Source organism: Morus notabilis, unplaced genomic scaffold, assembly GCF_000414095.1.
Source record: "Morus notabilis unplaced genomic scaffold, ASM41409v2 Scaffold733, whole genome shotgun sequence".
Lineage (NCBI taxonomy): Eukaryota > Viridiplantae > Streptophyta > Magnoliopsida > Rosales > Moraceae > Morus > Morus notabilis.
Genome location: NW_010362477.1, coordinates 217,037 through 234,105, shown reverse-complemented (window position 1 = coordinate 234,105; position 17,069 = coordinate 217,037). Strand labels below are relative to the sequence as shown.

General features: G+C 35.0%; 2 protein-coding genes across 3 annotated transcripts; both read left to right on the top strand.

The window, feature by feature from the left end:
• The first annotated feature begins 737 nt into the window (after positions 1–737).
• LOC21390675 (la protein 1) lies at positions 738–4,313 on the top strand. Its single transcript, XM_024168085.1, has 10 exons — positions 738–907; positions 998–1,076; positions 1,232–1,381; positions 1,622–1,764; positions 2,142–2,290; positions 2,701–2,802; positions 2,898–3,294; positions 3,426–3,573; positions 3,728–3,806; positions 3,943–4,313. Exons 1-10 carry the CDS (start codon positions 857–859, stop codon positions 4,037–4,039), a joined length of 1,395 nt encoding a protein of 464 aa, XP_024023853.1. The 5' UTR covers positions 738–856; the 3' UTR covers positions 4,040–4,313.
• Positions 4,314–6,967: 2,654 nt separating this feature from the next.
• Positions 6,968–14,232, top strand: LOC21390674 (transcription factor MYB3R-1). 2 transcript variants are annotated; one of them, XM_010101969.2, is made up of 11 exons: positions 6,968–7,111; positions 8,067–8,270; positions 8,523–8,577; positions 9,109–9,166; positions 9,703–9,797; positions 9,962–10,065; positions 10,243–10,371; positions 10,597–12,753; positions 12,921–13,035; positions 13,117–13,335; positions 13,807–14,232. In XM_010101969.2, exons 2-11 carry the CDS (start codon positions 8,194–8,196, stop codon positions 13,921–13,923), a joined length of 3,126 nt encoding a protein of 1,041 aa, XP_010100271.1. In that variant the 5' UTR covers positions 6,968–7,111; positions 8,067–8,193; the 3' UTR covers positions 13,924–14,232. The 2 variants fall into 2 exon arrangements, with proteins under 2 accessions (XP_010100271.1, XP_024023842.1); XM_024168074.1 differs by having other exon boundaries at positions 8,060–8,270.
• The last annotated feature ends 2,837 nt before the right edge of the window (positions 14,233–17,069 follow it).

Sequence of the window (17,069 nt, the reverse complement as noted above, 5' to 3'; positions counted from 1 at the left end):
CAGTGTGCCATGATCTAATGGTGTCTTATTTCATTATTTCATTTAAAATATTAACAACGTTAGCCTTTGTTTATTTCATAGGTTTTAATAAAAAAATTTGGTTAAAAAATTCAAATTTAACTTTTTTATTCTAATATTTTCTCTCACATAAATTTACTTTTCAACTCAAATTAATGACTCGAATCAGTAAAATGAATAATACATATAAAGTTTCTGTTCAAACGGGATATTGATCAAAAGGAATGTTACATAATATTGCATAAATTGAGGGGCGTAATCGTAACAACTCATTTTGTTGATGGAGTGTCACTGTAATATTGCATAATTAGGGGATGTAAGTGTAATTTTACCAAAAAAGAAAAAAAGTTTTATTTAATTCGTTTTTTGTTCCACTCCAATGGCACGAATTCGCGTGTTTGTATTAAAACTTCAGTTTTCACTTATCAATATATAGATTCTTACAGAGGCATGTTGACAGGAGTGTTATAATTCTTGGGAGTCTATAAAATTTTTCAGTTATTTGGGGAATTTTGTTACTTAGTAAGAACTAAGAAGGGTTGTTGGCATAATTAATTTTAGTCATGGGAGTGTCACGGTTGCATTTGCATTGAAGTTGGGGGATGTGAGTGTAATTTTTCTAAAATTAAAAAATTGTATTTTATTTTGTTTTATTTATTTATTTCTTTTTTTATCCCACTTCAACGCACGAATTCGTGTGTTTGTACGAAAACCCCAGTTTTCACTTCTCAATAGACTCGTACATAAACAGCGTAAAGCCCCGAACTCGAAATATCCCCTCCAAAAACCCTAAAAACCTCTCTCTCTCTCTCTCTCTCTATAGCTCTACCTCTTGACAATGGCGACGGCTTCCTTGGACGAAGAAACATCGAAGAAAGTACTTCGACAGGTTCAGATCTCCCAATTCTATTAAACGCTTCTCTTTCGTTCCTGTTCCAACTTTCGTTTAATGAAAAAAATTCGAAATTTTTTCTTACAGGTCGAGTTCTACTTCAGCGATAGCAACCTTCCAAGAGACAACTTTCTCAAAAAATCCATTAACGAGAGTGAAGATGGAAGTATCCTTCATAATCTTTTGTGTTTTCTCTCTAAACTCGTTTATTGATTTTTTTATATTTACTGTTGATTGGAATCATGTTTTGATATTTCGAATTCGAATTATTTCGTTTGCTTTTTATTTTTTCTGGTGTTGATCTTGACCGGGGCTGTTTAGTGGTTAGCTTGGCATTGATATGTTCGTTTGCTCGGATGAGAAATTATCTCGATTTGGGAGATGTTAAGCCGGACAATGTGCCTGAGGATACTTTGAAGGCCGTTGCCGAGACTCTCAAAATATCCAAATTTTTAAAGATTTCTGAAGATGGTGAGTTTTTATGGACGTGTTCGTTGATTTGGTTTGATTTAGTTTCTCTATTCTCTAAATGTCACACATAAATAATGCAATGCTGAAGAAAAGAGTAATACTTTCAAATTTCTATGATTGAGTGAATTATGTTGTGGAATTATGTCTGCTTTTGTTTATGTTTGTAGAAACAACGGTTTTTTTTTTTTTTTTTTTTTTTTTTTTGCGTTAATGTAATATTTTGGTGTTTACTCTTTTTAGGGAAAAGGGTTGGTAGGAGTATTGAACTGTTGAAACCGGATGAGTTGATAGAGCAGTTGGATGTTAGAACAGTAGCTGCGTTGCCGTTTGAGTACGATGTGAAGCGGGAAGATGTGGAAGCTTTCTTTAATCAATATGCCAAGGTATCATAACCACTTTTGTTTGTGATTGAAAGAAGGTTTTGAGTTATAACCATCGCGTCTTTTATTTTAAATATCTACAAAAGGGTTTTACTAGGTTAAGAATTTGAAAATTCATGTATCTGGTTGGATTTGAATTAAGATGTCCAATGATTTAGGTACTCAATTTTGTTTAGTAGTAAATTAGTGTTGATCGCTTTGATGGTTGTTTCGTTTTAATGTTTTACTGAAAGTGCAATCATCCTTAGCATATCACAGAAAGCAGATGGTGCTACATGATGTTGTAACTACACTAGCTTTTTATTATTATTATTTATTTAATAGGATATGCAATATCTATTTAGGTACTAGTGTGAGGAGTTTCCTTTTCATTGTTTCAGGTTAACAGTGTGAGGCTTCCTCGTCACATTGCTGACAAAAGGTTTTTCTGTGGTGCGGCTTTGGTTGAATTTTCTAAAGAGGAAGATGCTGAAAAGATACTAGAGCAAAGCTTGGTTTATGCAGGTGTTAAGTTGGACCTAAAACCAAAGTAAGTTTTACTTAAGTTTTCTGTATGAGTATTTAAAAAGCCTCTAATTATGGAAGTTCATTGGTCCTTTTTCATTTGAGTGATCCACATTTTAGCCTTTGAGTTTGATGATTGGCATGCTAAAACTGATGTGCTACAAAACTATTATTTTCATTTGTGTCCCAACCTGCAAAAGCAAGGTTTCCTTTTTTAAATGGATTTTTTTTTTCATTTAAACGGTTTAAGAACAAGAGCTTAGAAATAAATATATCAGAGTTTTTAGAGCAACCAAAAAGTGATTATCTTTTCCTCGTATTGGAATTGTATAACCAATCAAGAATAGCAAATTTATGTCTAAAACATAGAGTGAGAAAAAAAAAGGAAAGAAAACTATATATTCAATACCATCTAATATATTATTTCCAACTCAGGAAGGATTTTGATGCAGAAAGAGAAAAGGAGGCGGAGGAATTTGAGAACTCCTGTCCCCTCACGAGTTCAAAGGGAAAGAATTCCTCAAACACAGAAGCGAAGTAAGTAGTAATTTCATAACATGATTTCTGAGCTCTTTCTCTGCTGGTGAATGGTGATTGCTAATCTGATTATCTTCACTTATTGATGATCACAGTTACCCCAAAGGTTTAATTGTTGCATTTGCGGTAAAGAGGATGTCAGGTGAAGGTTCTGAGAAACAAAATGGGACTCACGAACCAGCCACTCACGAACCAGCCAGTGATAACACAGATGCTGGAAGAGCTGGTGCAGATCTTGGTTCCTCCGATAATGCCACTGAAGAAACCATTCAGCCTTCAAAGGAAGAAATCCCTAGAGAGAATGTCGACAATGGAAATGACTCCGAGAGTGATGGAAAGGAAACTAAAGAGGGAGAAAATTCTTCTGAAAATCCTGTTGCAGAGAAAGAAGAGAACGGAGAAAGACGTACTGCTGCTGACTACAAGGATGACATGGATGTAGTCTTGCGTGAGGATCTCAAGGCCGTTTTCCAAAAGTTTGGCACTGTCAAGGTCTCATCGTAACGATTCCTGTTTCCATTATTTGGATAACATGTTGCCCTATTTATTGCCCATTTATTCGTCTGTGTTTTTTTTTCTTAATTTGCTTTCGTATAACATTTCCTTTTCTTTTTTGTGTTAAGTTTGTCGATTTCAAGATAGGGGCAGAATCAGGGTATATTCGATTCGAAGAACCCGAAGCAACTCAGAAAGCTCGTGCTGCTGCTGTCCTGGCTGAAGAAGGCGGTCTGGTCGTGAAGAACTTCATTGCTACTTTGGAACCGGTCACTGGTGAGCAGCAATATTCGATTTTTTTTCATTAAGTGCTTATTTTGGAAAGTCAGTTTATCTATCTACTGTGTCCTTGTACTTTTAACACTTTGTATCTTCTGGCAATGATTGTGAATTTATTTATGAGTTTTTGCTTTGCCTGTTTTGCTCTCAGGTGATGCTGAAAGGGATTATTGGGGACTACTTCGTGGTAATCAAGATAAGCATCGTGATTTTAAGGGTAACCGGGGAAGGTTAGAACAATTACCGTCTCTTTAGTCATCCCTGCATTCTTGTTTCATGTCATTGCGGTCTTAATCTCTGATTCCAGTTCAGAATGCCTTGCTGAATATTCTCATTTATTTTTCGTGTGTTTTTTCCGCTTAACAGGGGAGGTAAACACAATAGAGGCCGGAAACAGAGCCGCTCAAGAGATAATGACGCGTCAGCCGGTCGGCCATCTAAATCTCAGAAAGTTTGCAGATAGAGAGTATCTCTAAACCTTAAACCTTAAAACTCAGTTTTGGCATCAATTTTGTTTGATGCTTAACTTAGCAGAGATCTGTGGCTATCAAGCAATCAGCTTCATCGCCTGTTGTCCGTCAAGCTTCAATTTAGATTTTTTTTTTCGTGGCTTGTGGAAGAATCTATTTATCTTGGATGCTTTTGTACCAGTGTAACTTAAGTCATTTAATAAGACTTCTTTTTCTTTTTATTTATACAAATGGCTTTCGAGATAACCATTCTTATGAATCTTGATTAGTATTCCCTGAAAAAGAACTGGCTAGAGTCTATTAAGTGGTGGAAGATTTGATTTTATTTATTTAGTCTTCAAATACAGGTACAGAAAACTATGTCAAAAAAAAAAAAAAACTAATGGAAATTGGAAATTCGCATTGTTCACCATCTTCTTTTGGCGTTTCTTTTTCTTTTGTTTTTTCCCCAACCCTTACTAAAGCCACATTACCGTCTTTCTCAGATGAAATAATTATCGTGTTTTTTTTTTATAAGAAAAGAGTGAAATTGTGTTATGTTTCATAATTGCTAAAATTTTGGAAAACTCAATATAGCAATGTTAATTATACGCATACCTAGCTCCAAACCGTAACCAAACACAACCTAGAACACCCTTTCATATTCTCCCTCCTCCATTCTTGGTCTATATGTCAGCGACCTCGCACTACGACGACACGCCTCTCATTAGATTTGATGCAAGGCAGTTCCTCCTCACAAATACAAGGTGAGATCTACGTAAGGGTGTTCTCCTTGTTAGCACGAGCTTCGCAGGTTAGCACGAGGCAGCTTGCCTCGCGCTTGGTGTGTTTGAGGTGGCTAGCCTAATTGGCTCCTGCCTCATGCTAGATCTGCCTAATTGGCTCCCGCGAGGCAACACCATACGAGGCAATATGATCACACTTGATCTTTGTTGATTTTGGCAATTGTAATGGTACGCTTTTGGGTGTTTGTTTGGTTCCGATATCAAGCTGTTACTATTGCAACTTATTCTAGTCCAAACACATTTGTTTTGATGATGTGAGGGCAAACTATTTCGAACTGAATATTCCTGAATGTAGATTGAAACTAAAAAGTTCAAATGTGAAGCTTAACCTCGCGTGGCAACAAAATAACTAATAGTTGATCTCTTTTGAATTTTGTCGTCTGTAATATTTACTCATGGATGCTTGTTTGGTTTCAATGTCAAGCTATTGCTATTATGAACTTTTTTTTTTTTTTTTTTTTGTTGAAATGGATATATATTCCGAAATATGAAAGACATTGTAAACACCATTAGATAACTAGTTTCATTAATAAACTCAAATGAAGCTTAAGAGAAAATAGTGTATACCGGACTCTACAAATGGAAATTACCCGAGGAATTACACAAAAAATCGAGCACACACATTTCTTTTTAACATATCCTCAATATTCGATAGAAACAATCCGATCAACGGATATCGAGAAACCTATAACACGAAGGCCAGACAAAAACCGCAAAAAAAAAAAAAAAAATCTTGTAAACGAAAAGAACAATAACCTAAACTAATCAGGGTAAGAATCACCTTTATTACAAACAAAAAAAAATCCACAAGTTAAAACATCAAAACACCAAAGAGAGCGAGGCTCCTCAACACTCAACACGAGAAAAACAAAACGGTAGAAAAGAAGAGTGGTTGGCAAACACATGCAGGTGATAACCGGCATGTGCACTACAAGACAACTCAACTTCTCTCGTAGATCACAACATCTACAAAGTAGGTCAAGAGAAGATATACGCATCTAAAAGCTCCTCAAGTCCAACGATCCTATCCTACTTTAGATGTGATCCGGCAATCGTTCTCCTTCGCAGATGGCATCAACCCCACCTTGAACTTAGCATCTAATAATAAAGCTTGTAAATAAATTTTGATGGCCAGAAGTGTCACGATACACCGAGCCTCTGGCCTTGAAAACTCTCTCTCTTTTTCCTCTCCCCCTTTTGTGCTTTTGCCAGGGCTGGTTAGTTTCCAATTTTTAACTTGGTTCTAATTTTAATACATTGTTTTGATAATGCGAGGGCAAAATGGTCTATTGAGCGTTAAATTCGAAAGATTGATAAGCTTAAAATCAAAAGTTCAAATGTGAGGGGTTGTCAATTTTCACACACTGATGCACCATTATTTATATATTTTTTAGAGGTTTTTTTTAGTAGATATTTTTGAAAGTATTGATGCAATAATTTAGATAATAGATAAGAAAATATTTAAATTAGTTATACATATCTTGTATGACCAGTTAGATATTAACAAGTGTATTGCGTTGATACTTTTAATTTTTTTTCTTAAGAGGATAAATCAACAACAAAATTAATTAAATTAAAATATTTGTTGGGATCATTTCTGACTTAGCTATCGTTCTAAATATGAACATATATATAGACATATTTTATATTCTAACAAATTTTCCAAATAAAAATGTTAATTCTTGCAAAGGGATTAATATTTTTTTAAGTAAGCAAACGGATTAATAAAAGTAGCAATAATAATACCATTAACAGACCTTCAAAAATGGAAAGCACAAAAAAAAAAAAATAATAATCATATTTGCAGTACGTTTGAAGGGAAGAATAAACGTGATGAATGAAAAAAGAAAAAGAAGAAAAGAACAAAGAACAAATCATAATTACTTCATGTTTTTTTTTTTAACAAAACAGATAAATAAAAAAAGAAATAAAAGTCATACAGAAAAAGGAAAAAAAGTCGTAGAATTGACCGACTATTCCAACGTGGCAGAATCTACACCCTTGGAAAACAAAACTTGCTCGACCTTTAATGCCCATAGGGTTTGAAACTCCATTATCCGCCTCTTTATGTTTGAAATACATACAGCTCCTGACCGTTTCACCTTCTTTTCTTCTCTTTTATTTCTTCTCTCTCTCTCTCTCTCTCTATCCCTCTCTAGATCTCTTCTCTCTCTACCACTGTTTTCCTTTTTGGATCTCCAAATGCTCACCGATTTGGTCGTATCCTTGAATCTCTCTCTCTTGCGGTTCTCTCCTTACTCTTCTCTGAAGCTCAGTTCGGTGAGTGACTTAGGGTTTTCCATTTGACTAATTTAGAAGTTTACTTTTGATCTTTAAATTTCTTTTGAATTCAATTCGATCAAGTATTTGACTTGTTAACGTACACTCTATGCGCTTCGGATTCGATCCTATCACTGTTTTTTGGGGATAAGTTTGGGATTTTTGGCCCCATTTTTGAAAATTTTGTTTTTCGTCTTATTGATCTTCATCGGCCGTTTTAATTCTTTTGGAATTTTTAAAATTTGTGAATTTCACTTTACTTTTTCATTTTGAATTTTGAGAGGTTAATTGTCTTATTTTCTTCTTATTAATCTTAAAATTTAATCTGGGTACAAATTATTTTAGTTATTAGGCCTATTCAGATATCTTGCTTCTTTTGGGTGCTTAGAATGTAACTTTGTCATGTACGGCTTTGGAGGATAATTGAGGTTCATTTTGGATATTACTGAATGTGTTGTCGGAGAATAGAGTCGTTTACTGAGTGTTTCTATGTAAGTTTTCGAATAGCTCAACTGGAATTTTTACGTTTTGTTGGTTGCCATTCCCTTTGAGTATACTCAATAATGTGAGTAGATTGATGAAAACGTTCTATTATTTGAAAAGAAAAAAAAAAAGAATGAGAACCATGGGTAAGTGTAAAATGGCCATGGGTACTTGGATTCTGATTTTAGATTATAGATGAAGTCAATGTGGTCTCTTCTAAAGTTATGCTTTATTACTTTACGCTGGAAACTCATGAAGAATTGTTGTCTATGAACTTTTACACCTATCGTAGTATTACGTATTAACAAGTGAATCATGTGCTTCAGTTATACTTGATCTAAGGCATAAACTTCTAGATATTGCCACTTTGGGTTTACTTTTCAATACTTATTATTTTTTCTATATTTTATGTGTATTAAGCTTGTAATTGTATGGCATATAAACCTTTGTGCTTTCCCCCCCTAGAGTGCAGCTCCGTTCTTCAGAGAGGTTGTTGTTGCTAGTTGTTAGCATTATAATGATTTGGAAGACATACAGTGGAGAGAGTTGCATTCGAGTAGGAATTGGGGTATGCAGATTTGCTTGTCCGTTGAGAAACCATGGAAAGTGACAGGAAAACTTCTAATCCTTTGGATGGTCTCGGTGATAATATTCAGAAAATCCGAGCTCTCCATGGGTAATTCTTCAGAATCACCTTTGCATGTCATGTCTAATTGCCTTTCTTCATAATTACTTGTTCTTGTTGTCATTATTGGACTTTTTTTTTTATCTAATGAATAACGACTGAAATATGTGCTGCCCCAAGTTGTGTTTGCTTCCCGATGCATATTATTTACTAAAGCATTTATCTGGTGCTTACGTCTTAGCACGCTTCTTCAAGTAGTTTATTTATTTTGCTGACTTAGTGTGTATGCAACTCTTTGCATAGGAGGACTAGCGGCCCTACGAGGCGTTCAACTAAAGGGCAGTGGACACCTGAAGAGGTGAGTGTCCTTAGACACATGCAAATATGAAAAGAAGTTACAAGTTAAATTTACTACTCTATTCAATTGCAGGCTTTATGTACTTTATGTCTAAGATATTTTTTCTTTTCTTCCCTTTTGAATTTTGGCTGTACTAACTTGTTTCCTGCCATGTTTTTAGAAGTTCCACCAGTTTCCTTGTACTTGATTGTATTTGTAATTGTTGCCATGTCTCATCGATGTACCTTATCTTTTATCACAATTCAAATCGAAAATTGGTGGCTATGACTCATCCATGTACCTTCTTTTTTCCATTTAAATACCTTTTCTTCATCATCTTTCAAATTAAATTTTTTGCATTTGAACCGTCTCCCCTTCCCGAGCATTAAGCATTTGAAGTTAAATGCTTTATTATTGCCTTCTAGTGATAATAGTATCAAGTTTCCCTTCATCATGTTTTGGCGGTTTGAATTGTATGTGCATACATCTTTTTATTTTTATTATTACTCAAAGGTCATTGTGCAAGAATCTGATGGATTTTGCATGTTTTAGGATGAGATTTTGGGGAGGGCAGTTCAGCGCTTTAAAGGGAAGAACTGGAAGAAAATAGGTATTACTATGGAACTGTCTTGCTTATTTCCATAAGCTTTTATGAATGCAATGTTAGGTTTTCCAATTACTCTTTAGCATGGCCCTCATTTTTTTTAGTTTCTACTTTTTACAACTCTTTTTGAGATTATATAAATCATTTGATATTATGTTAGTTTTTCTACTATAATTTCTACATACATGATGCAAATGTAAATTGCTTAAAAGCAAGGAACATGTCGATTAGCTCTAGGCTTAGGAAAAGGCAACTCAAATTGGTTTAGTCTAATATACTTCTGTAAGAGAAAGCTTTTAGGGGTGTGTTCTAGATTGCTCAAAGGACAGCGTATTTTTGTTTTTAGGCAGCTGCGTTCTTTCTTTTTTTGAAGTTTTGTTCATAACTGTATTTTACCTAAAGCATTTTTCTGTATTCTGGTATCAATCCATCTGTCTGTGTGAGTCCTTGACTTTATTTCCATTTCCTAACTGGTCTTGCTTTTGTATTTTCACGGTGTTCTATACTTTAATGCATTTAATTGAAAATTTTGGCTGTTGTAGCGGAGTGTTTTAAGGATCGGACAGATGTGCAATGCCTCCATAGGTGGCAGAAGGTCTTGAATCCAGAACTTGTCAAAGGTCCATGGTCTAAAGAGGTGAACTGTACCTCCTTTTCGTTTGTCTCCTGCTGACTTTATTTATAGTGGGATTGCTCGTTCCTGGGCCACATTGGCGCCCTGGCAACGCTAGACCATGTGAATAGTTCTTTGTTCTGAAACCTACAATTACCTCACTGTTTGCTTTTGTAAACTGTAAATAGGAGGATGAGATAATAGTTGAATTGGTTAACAAATATGGGCCAAAGAAGTGGTCCACCATTGCACAGCATTTACCTGGACGTATTGGTAAGCAATGCCGGGAAAGGTATGATTCTTCACATTGTTGTTATAGTTGTCATTTTCGTGAAGACTTGATGGTTTTTTTTCCCTGAATTATATTGTTTCTGTTGATTTTGTTGCTGCTAGTATTAGGATTTTTCTGTTGATATAGGAGAAAGTAGGTGTTGTGATTTGTTCTCACTTATGCTGAAACTAATTTTAGGTGGCACAATCATCTTAATCCTGCTATAAACAAAGAGGCATGGACTCAAGACGAGGAGTTAGCTCTTATTCGTGCTCATCAGATCTACGGGAACAAATGGGCAGAGCTGACAAAATTCTTGCCTGGAAGGTTTGTGTATCATTGTTATATATAAAGGGAAATTTTTTCTTCATTTCAGTTTGTTTAAGATGTAATAATTTTATTTTATCCTTAATTCAACTTTAGAGATTTTTCACTAGTTTTTGTCACACCCACGTGCTGATGTCTGTTGTAAACAAAAACTCATATTTATTTGTATATATTTATAAAACTATCTTGAATATTTATACATCTGTGCTTTTGTGTGCCCAACAGGACAGACAATTCTATAAAAAATCATTGGAACAGTTCTGTGAAAAAGAAATTGGATTCCTACTTGAAATCCGGTTTACTGACGCAGTTCCAAGGCCTGCCTCAAGTTGGACATCAAAACCAACCCATGCTTTCATCTTCTATGAGGATCCAGAGTAGTGGAGATAGTGGTCCAAAAGGGACAGAAGCAGAGGAAATTTCAGAGTGCAGTCAAGAGTCAACTGTTGCCGGTCACTTTCATTCTGCAAATGAAATGGCCAATGTGGTGGTACATAAGAGAGAGGAATTTCAGAGTACTGAAGTATCTGGTTCAGGAAAGGAGCCAAACTCCAGTCCAGCGTCTTGCTCAGAACCATATCATCCATCTTTGGAGGATCCTGCTTTTTCCATGATGGAAATATCTAATGACATAGGTTGCATTACCAAATTCCTTCAGCAGAATTTCTCACATGATGGTGATTGTTCTATTAGTGGCGATTACCAGTTTGATTTACACGAGATACATAACATTTCTTCACTAGAACGGGAACCAGCAGGGATGCATTCACATTGTTTGGCTTCCAACGAGGGCCATGAAATGACTAATGTTCCATTACAAACTTCTGAAGAGATAGCCGCTTCTACTTCCATGGGGAATATGATCAGGCTCACGGGTTCTGATAAACCACAAATCATGCTGATATCCGACGATGAGTGTTGCAGGGTCTTATTTTCAGAAGCAATGGACAATGAGTGTTTTCCCTCTGGAAATCTTGATTTAGGTGGATTCACTGGTCCATTACTTTGCCAATCATCTAACATTCAGATATCTGAAGATGGAGCTGCAGCTTCACAATTACATGGTCCTTTAAGCTCCAATGTAACAGGCACTTCGTTCTCTCAGTCATTCTTATGCACTCAAGTTTCTGCTGATGATGGTCCAATTATGGTCGGTGGCAAGTCCAATCATTTATTTGGAGTTCAAGAGCAAGATTATGCCACCTGTTCCCGTGATGGATTCATCTTTACCAATGATTCTGCCAATTCTCCTTGCGATGATGGTATAGATATGACAGAAATGCAAGAAGAACTGGATACAGTAAAAGCTCCTTCAAAATTAGTCCCTGTAAATAGTTTTTGTTCAAGATCAGATACACAAACTTGTTCCACGGATGCTCAACCAAATGTGCACAAAGAAGAGCAGGATGCAGGAGCACTATGTTACGAGCCTCCTCGCTTTCCAAGCTTTGATGTTCCTTTTTTTAGCTGTGATCTTGTACAGTCTGGTGGTGAGATGCAGCAAGAATATAGCCCTCTCGGTATTCGGCAGCTGATGATGTCTTCTATGAACTGTCTCACTCCATTTAGGTTATGGGATTCGCCAACTCGTGATGGTAGCCCTGATGCTGTACTAAAAAGTGCAGCTAAAACTTTTACAGGTACACCATCCATTTTGAAGAAGCGACACAGAGAGTTCTTGTCCCCATTGTCAGATAGAAGAAATGACAAAAAGCTAGAGACTGACATGACCTCCAGGCTGAGCAAAGATTTTTCACGTTTAGATGTTATGTTTGATGCTTGTGTGGTTAATAAAAGATCTTCACAATCCCCATCATCTAAGCAGAATAGGGACTCTTCACAGGTGACTGAAGATGAAAAAAAAGTTCATAAAGTAAATGAAGGCAATAAATCTGAACAAGAATGTCAGAAAGCTAGTGATAATACTTCACCTTCTGGGGACAGAAATTCAGGTAAAGTCGTTAGCAATAATGAATACCAGGAGAACAAAGAGCAAGGAGCAGCTGATGTTGATGATAAGACCAAGAATGCTGTTAATTCCACTTCCCAACCCCCTTCCGGAGTTCTTACCGAACATAATATGAACGATCTACAATTATTTTCTCCTAAACAACATGATTTCAGAGCTGACAAAGTATTTGCTTCAATTTCTAGAACTTCAAGAAATCATCTCAAAAGATTTGAACCTACACCAAGTAAAGAGAACCCTTCGAAATCATCATCTGGAAAGGCGATACCTTTTACCTCACCTTCCATAAGCAGGAAGAAGGTTGAAAGTTTGCCTGTTGCAGAGACGAGTGCACAACATGATCCTTCATCAGTCCTCATGGAGACTGTGGGTTGTACTGCTGGGAGAGATGCCACAATTGAAACTTTTAGCATGTAAGATTCATTCTTTTTTGTTCTGTTTTTATATTGTTATTATACAAGCTTTCGGTGGAATTATCAAATTTATGTCAGCTTGAGCTGCAATACGACATTCCTTAGTTTGGTAATAGAGGATGCAAGATTTTCCTAATGGTTGCTTGGGTTATTGTTTTTGTTTGTAGATTTGGTGAAACTCCATTTAAAAGAAGTATCGAGTCCCCTTCGGCATGGAAGTCCCCTTGGTTCATCAACTCCTTTGTACCTGGCCCGAGGATTGATACTGACATCACAATTGAGGTACTAAAGAACTTCTGGTTATCATATGGTATGTGACGTGTTAGTGTTTCAAATTCTCACTGATTTGTGGAACCTCTCCAGGATATAGGGTATTTAATGAGCCCAGGAGATAGAAGTTATGATGCCATTGGGTTGATGAAACAGATAAGTGAGCAAACTGCAGCTGCATATGCCAACGCACAGGAAGTTCTCGAAAGTGGAACTCCGAAAACATTATTGAAGGAAATATTTAATCGTGACACACAGGAGCAGGATAACAATCAGCAAGGAACTCGTTCAAATATGCCTCAAAATATTTTGGTACAACAAGTTTTATATATATATATCTATATATATCTCAACAACTTCATGAATTTTCTTATGTAAACAGGTTATGTTAATTGTACAAGTATCATCTCCTATGGTTTAGTCCAACATGCATTTTAATGGGTATTCACAGATTTCTTCGTTAGGTATCTATAATCAATTGTAAGAATAGTCAAACATACATTTGTCAATGACTCGCTGTCCCATGAGCTTAAGATTAGAGATTCTTATGTTAACGTGTTTCTTCTTACCTAAGGTCCACCCGTCAAAAGTTGGAGGAGATTTCTTTTAGGTTTAAAACTTTATTCGAACGAACTGGTGGTCCCTTTGTTTTTCGGTTTTGCACAAATTCTATTTCCTGTTTTATGCATATGAACACTTGCAAATGTATATATTTATCTACGTATAAGCCGAAATTATCTGTTAAAATTTGATTTTCAACTAAATAGTTGGGATTCTTTGCAGGCCGAGTGTCGCGTCCTCGACTTCGGTGAATGTGGAACTCCCGGGAAGGGAGCTGAACATGGGATTGCTATCGGCTTCTCAAGCCCCTCTTCTTATCTGCTGAAAAGTTGCAGATGACGATTTCTTATGGCCATAAACGTGTAATGTATTTTAGTATTTAATCTATACATATCTAAAAAAAATTGGTGGTAAACCCCGTTTTTGCTTTTTTCTTTTTTTCCTTGGTTATAGCTTTAGTTTCTTGTTTCGCCATTCTAAAACTCGTTTATTACGCCCTTTAGTTTCTTGTTTCGCCATTCTAAAACTCGTTTATTACGCATGTATTCTTTTTGTGTTTAGCCTTTTGGCTTGAATTGTATATGAGGAAATTGAAACCTGAAGTAATCAGACCAACATTATTGACTGTTATTTGCACCATAGTACCGTGAGATTCCCTACTTGGTCTCTAAAAGCAAAAATAGTCCCTTTTTGTGTTCCATAAGACGATTCCTACTTACGTTCTGTAAGCAAAAGTGATCCATGTTTACGTTCAATTATCCATAACAATTTGGCAGGAGAAAAAGGCTTCAAGATAGAGGACAAGGTATTATAGCATCTTTAGAACTGTGTTAATAGCCAAAGCTCGGATAAAAATTAAAATGCATTATTGACTTGTTTAGACTTTGGATCTACACAAGGATTCTTTTATGATCTTATAGATTGAAAATGAATAAACAAGTTCATCACTAAGAGTGGAAACGAACATGTTATATTTGATCACAATTCTCAAGGCTTCTTGTACTGTATGCACTATACCTCTATATTTTCTTCCGTTGCTTAAATGAAATGTAGAAATACCCAACGATCGGAGTCAACATATGTGCACCGTCATTTCCCATATATATATTTTTTTTTATGGAATCCCATATAATTTTATAACCCTTTATGTATTTATTTTCCAATAAAAGAAAAAAGAGGAGAAAAAAGAGTAGGTGCTTTAGTCGCTTTTGCCTTCTTGGCTTTCGGACTTGTAGCCAAGTTGTCTAACGACTTCTTCCCTTGGCATGGAGACAAGACTAGTTGCCGCAAGTAGTTAGTTGTAGGACTAATTTTCAGGGCATATTTTGGTCCTTCTCTAGTACTTAGAAAAACTGAGCGACACGAATTTATGCAAAATGTTTATTATTAACTAACTGTGATATAATTGGACATTATAATTCTCCTCATAAAATTGTCCTCGAACTTTTGACATACCAAAGAGTTAAAAGAACACAATTCATATGCTTTCTTTATAACGTATTTCACATCCATAAAGATTAGATAAGATTGCAAGATATAACACTTTAATTAAATACAAACACATATATTCAAAAACTGTAAAAGTACGTATACATAAATTCATCTATGCACAGAGGTATACATAAATTCATCTATGCACAGAGGCCATATACGTTTGTGTTCATACATAATATCTACAGTATGTACAATGTTTACTTCTTTAGTTTAATATTGTTAACTTTTATAACAACTTTCTCGTAGTACAGTAGATTCATGCATACAGAAAAAGGGTCTAAAAGTTGAACATCACTTGAGAATCTTGATTCATTAGGTCTTTCACTCCTTTCTAGTTTGAAACTCTTAAAAAAATAAGATGTAAAATCTCGAACTTCTTTTATTGGTTTCTTAAAAAGCAGTGGCTTATTAAAACTATAGAATACTAATTTACAACAATTCACACATTTCCCATAATTTCTTAAACCTAAACCTGTACATTTCCTATTTGTTGTGTTCCTCCCGGTCCAGGTACCTTATGAGAATAGTACAAAATAGAATTATAGTTCCAGAGAGCCTCCATTCTTTTAGCTTTAACTAGTGATAATGGCAAAAGAACAGAAACTAGTTAAAGCTAGAAGAATGGAGTCTATTCGGAACCACAATTTTATTTTGCACTATTCTCATAAGCTACCTAGACTGAGAGGAACACAACAAAGAAAAAAAAAAAAAGAACAACTTAGCAAGTTTTAAGAGACTATGAGAAATGTGTGAATTGTAGTAAATTAGTATTTCATAGTTTTAATAAGCCACTACATTTTAAGAAACCAACGAAAGAAATTCGAGATTTTACCTCTTATTTTCTTGAGAGTTTCAAACCAGAAGAAAGCAAAAGACTCAATCAAATAAGATCCTCGAGTGATATTCTAAATATATATCCGTTTCCTATATACATTGTCTTACGTGAAAATCATTAAAAAAGTTAACGATATTAAACTAAAGATGAAGACATTAGACATATGTAGACATTGTATATGAACACATATGTATATGACCTCTGTGTATAGATGAGTGTATGTATAAAATTATGAGGCTAGGTTTTATATGTACTTTTGCAGTTTTTCAATACATGTGTTTGTATATAATTAGTTTATGTATTATGAACATTGCAGCAAACAACATTATAATATAATGTGTGAAATAATCTTAGTATCATGTTTTGAAGCTAAAACTGTTACAATGTGAATTTATGATTTATTATCTAGATTTCAATTTGTCGTGATTATTTATTTATTTATTTTTATCATGAGATTGAATGTACTAGTTTTTGGATGTGTAATCATAATATATAATAACTTTGCTTTTCGAAAGAAATATGATTTGATTATATTAGACCCTTTAGCACAACCAATCTTCTAAGAGGACTGAACTTTGCACTCAATTTTGTATTGGATATAAGATAAGTAAAATCTTCAACTATATCCCAAAAATTATATGATTATTACGTTTTCTATGTGTATGTGATAATGTTTATCCTATGATTTGTGAAACATATGAAAATATGACATATGTTCATTGTATTATTAATGAAGTTATATGAGAACATGACAAATTAACATGTTCATAATGAATTGAGCATATATGACATTATGCACAATATGTAATATTTGCTAAAGAGAAATGAAGGTTTTCTTCTTTTTTTCCCCCTTAAAATGAAGTATAGTGTTGGTGGTCGGATAGGCAAGGGACGTGAGTGGGACCAGCCGGCCCAAAGACTGGTAGTAAATACTTGGGGGCCGTTTAGTATGCGGGAATCAGTAGGAATCATATTCCCAGGAAAGTGATGGAGGGTAATATGATTCTTAGGAATAATACATTACTGTGTTTGGTTCCATACAGGAATCTTTTTTAAATTCTCAAGAATATTACATTATTGTGTTTGGTTGTTCGCATGGAAGAAGATCCATAATAATACTATTAATAAAAAAAATATTATTATTATTATTAAAAAT

What these genes read in the sequence shown, in the direction of transcription:
- LOC21390675 (XM_024168085.1), top strand. Translation starts at nt 857, where the DNA reads ATGGCGACGGCTTCCTTGGACGAAGAAACATCGAAGAAAGTACTTCGA. An exon ending in CGAAGAAAGTACTTCGACAG is followed by an intron (nt 908 to 997) that starts GTTCAGATCTCC and finishes TTTTTCTTACAG; the next exon opens with GTCGAGTTCTACTTCAGCGA. An exon ending in AAAAGTTTGGCACTGTCAAG is followed by an intron (nt 3,295 to 3,425) that starts GTCTCATCGTAA and finishes TTTTGTGTTAAG; the next exon opens with TTTGTCGATTTCAAGATAGG.
- LOC21390674 (XM_010101969.2), top strand. Translation starts at nt 8,194, where the DNA reads ATGGAAAGTGACAGGAAAACTTCTAATCCTTTGGATGGTCTCGGTGAT. An exon ending in GGCAGTGGACACCTGAAGAG is followed by an intron (nt 8,578 to 9,108) that starts GTGAGTGTCCTT and finishes TGCATGTTTTAG; the next exon opens with GATGAGATTTTGGGGAGGGC. An exon ending in ATATGCCTCAAAATATTTTG is followed by an intron (nt 13,336 to 13,806) that starts GTACAACAAGTT and finishes GATTCTTTGCAG; the next exon opens with GCCGAGTGTCGCGTCCTCGA.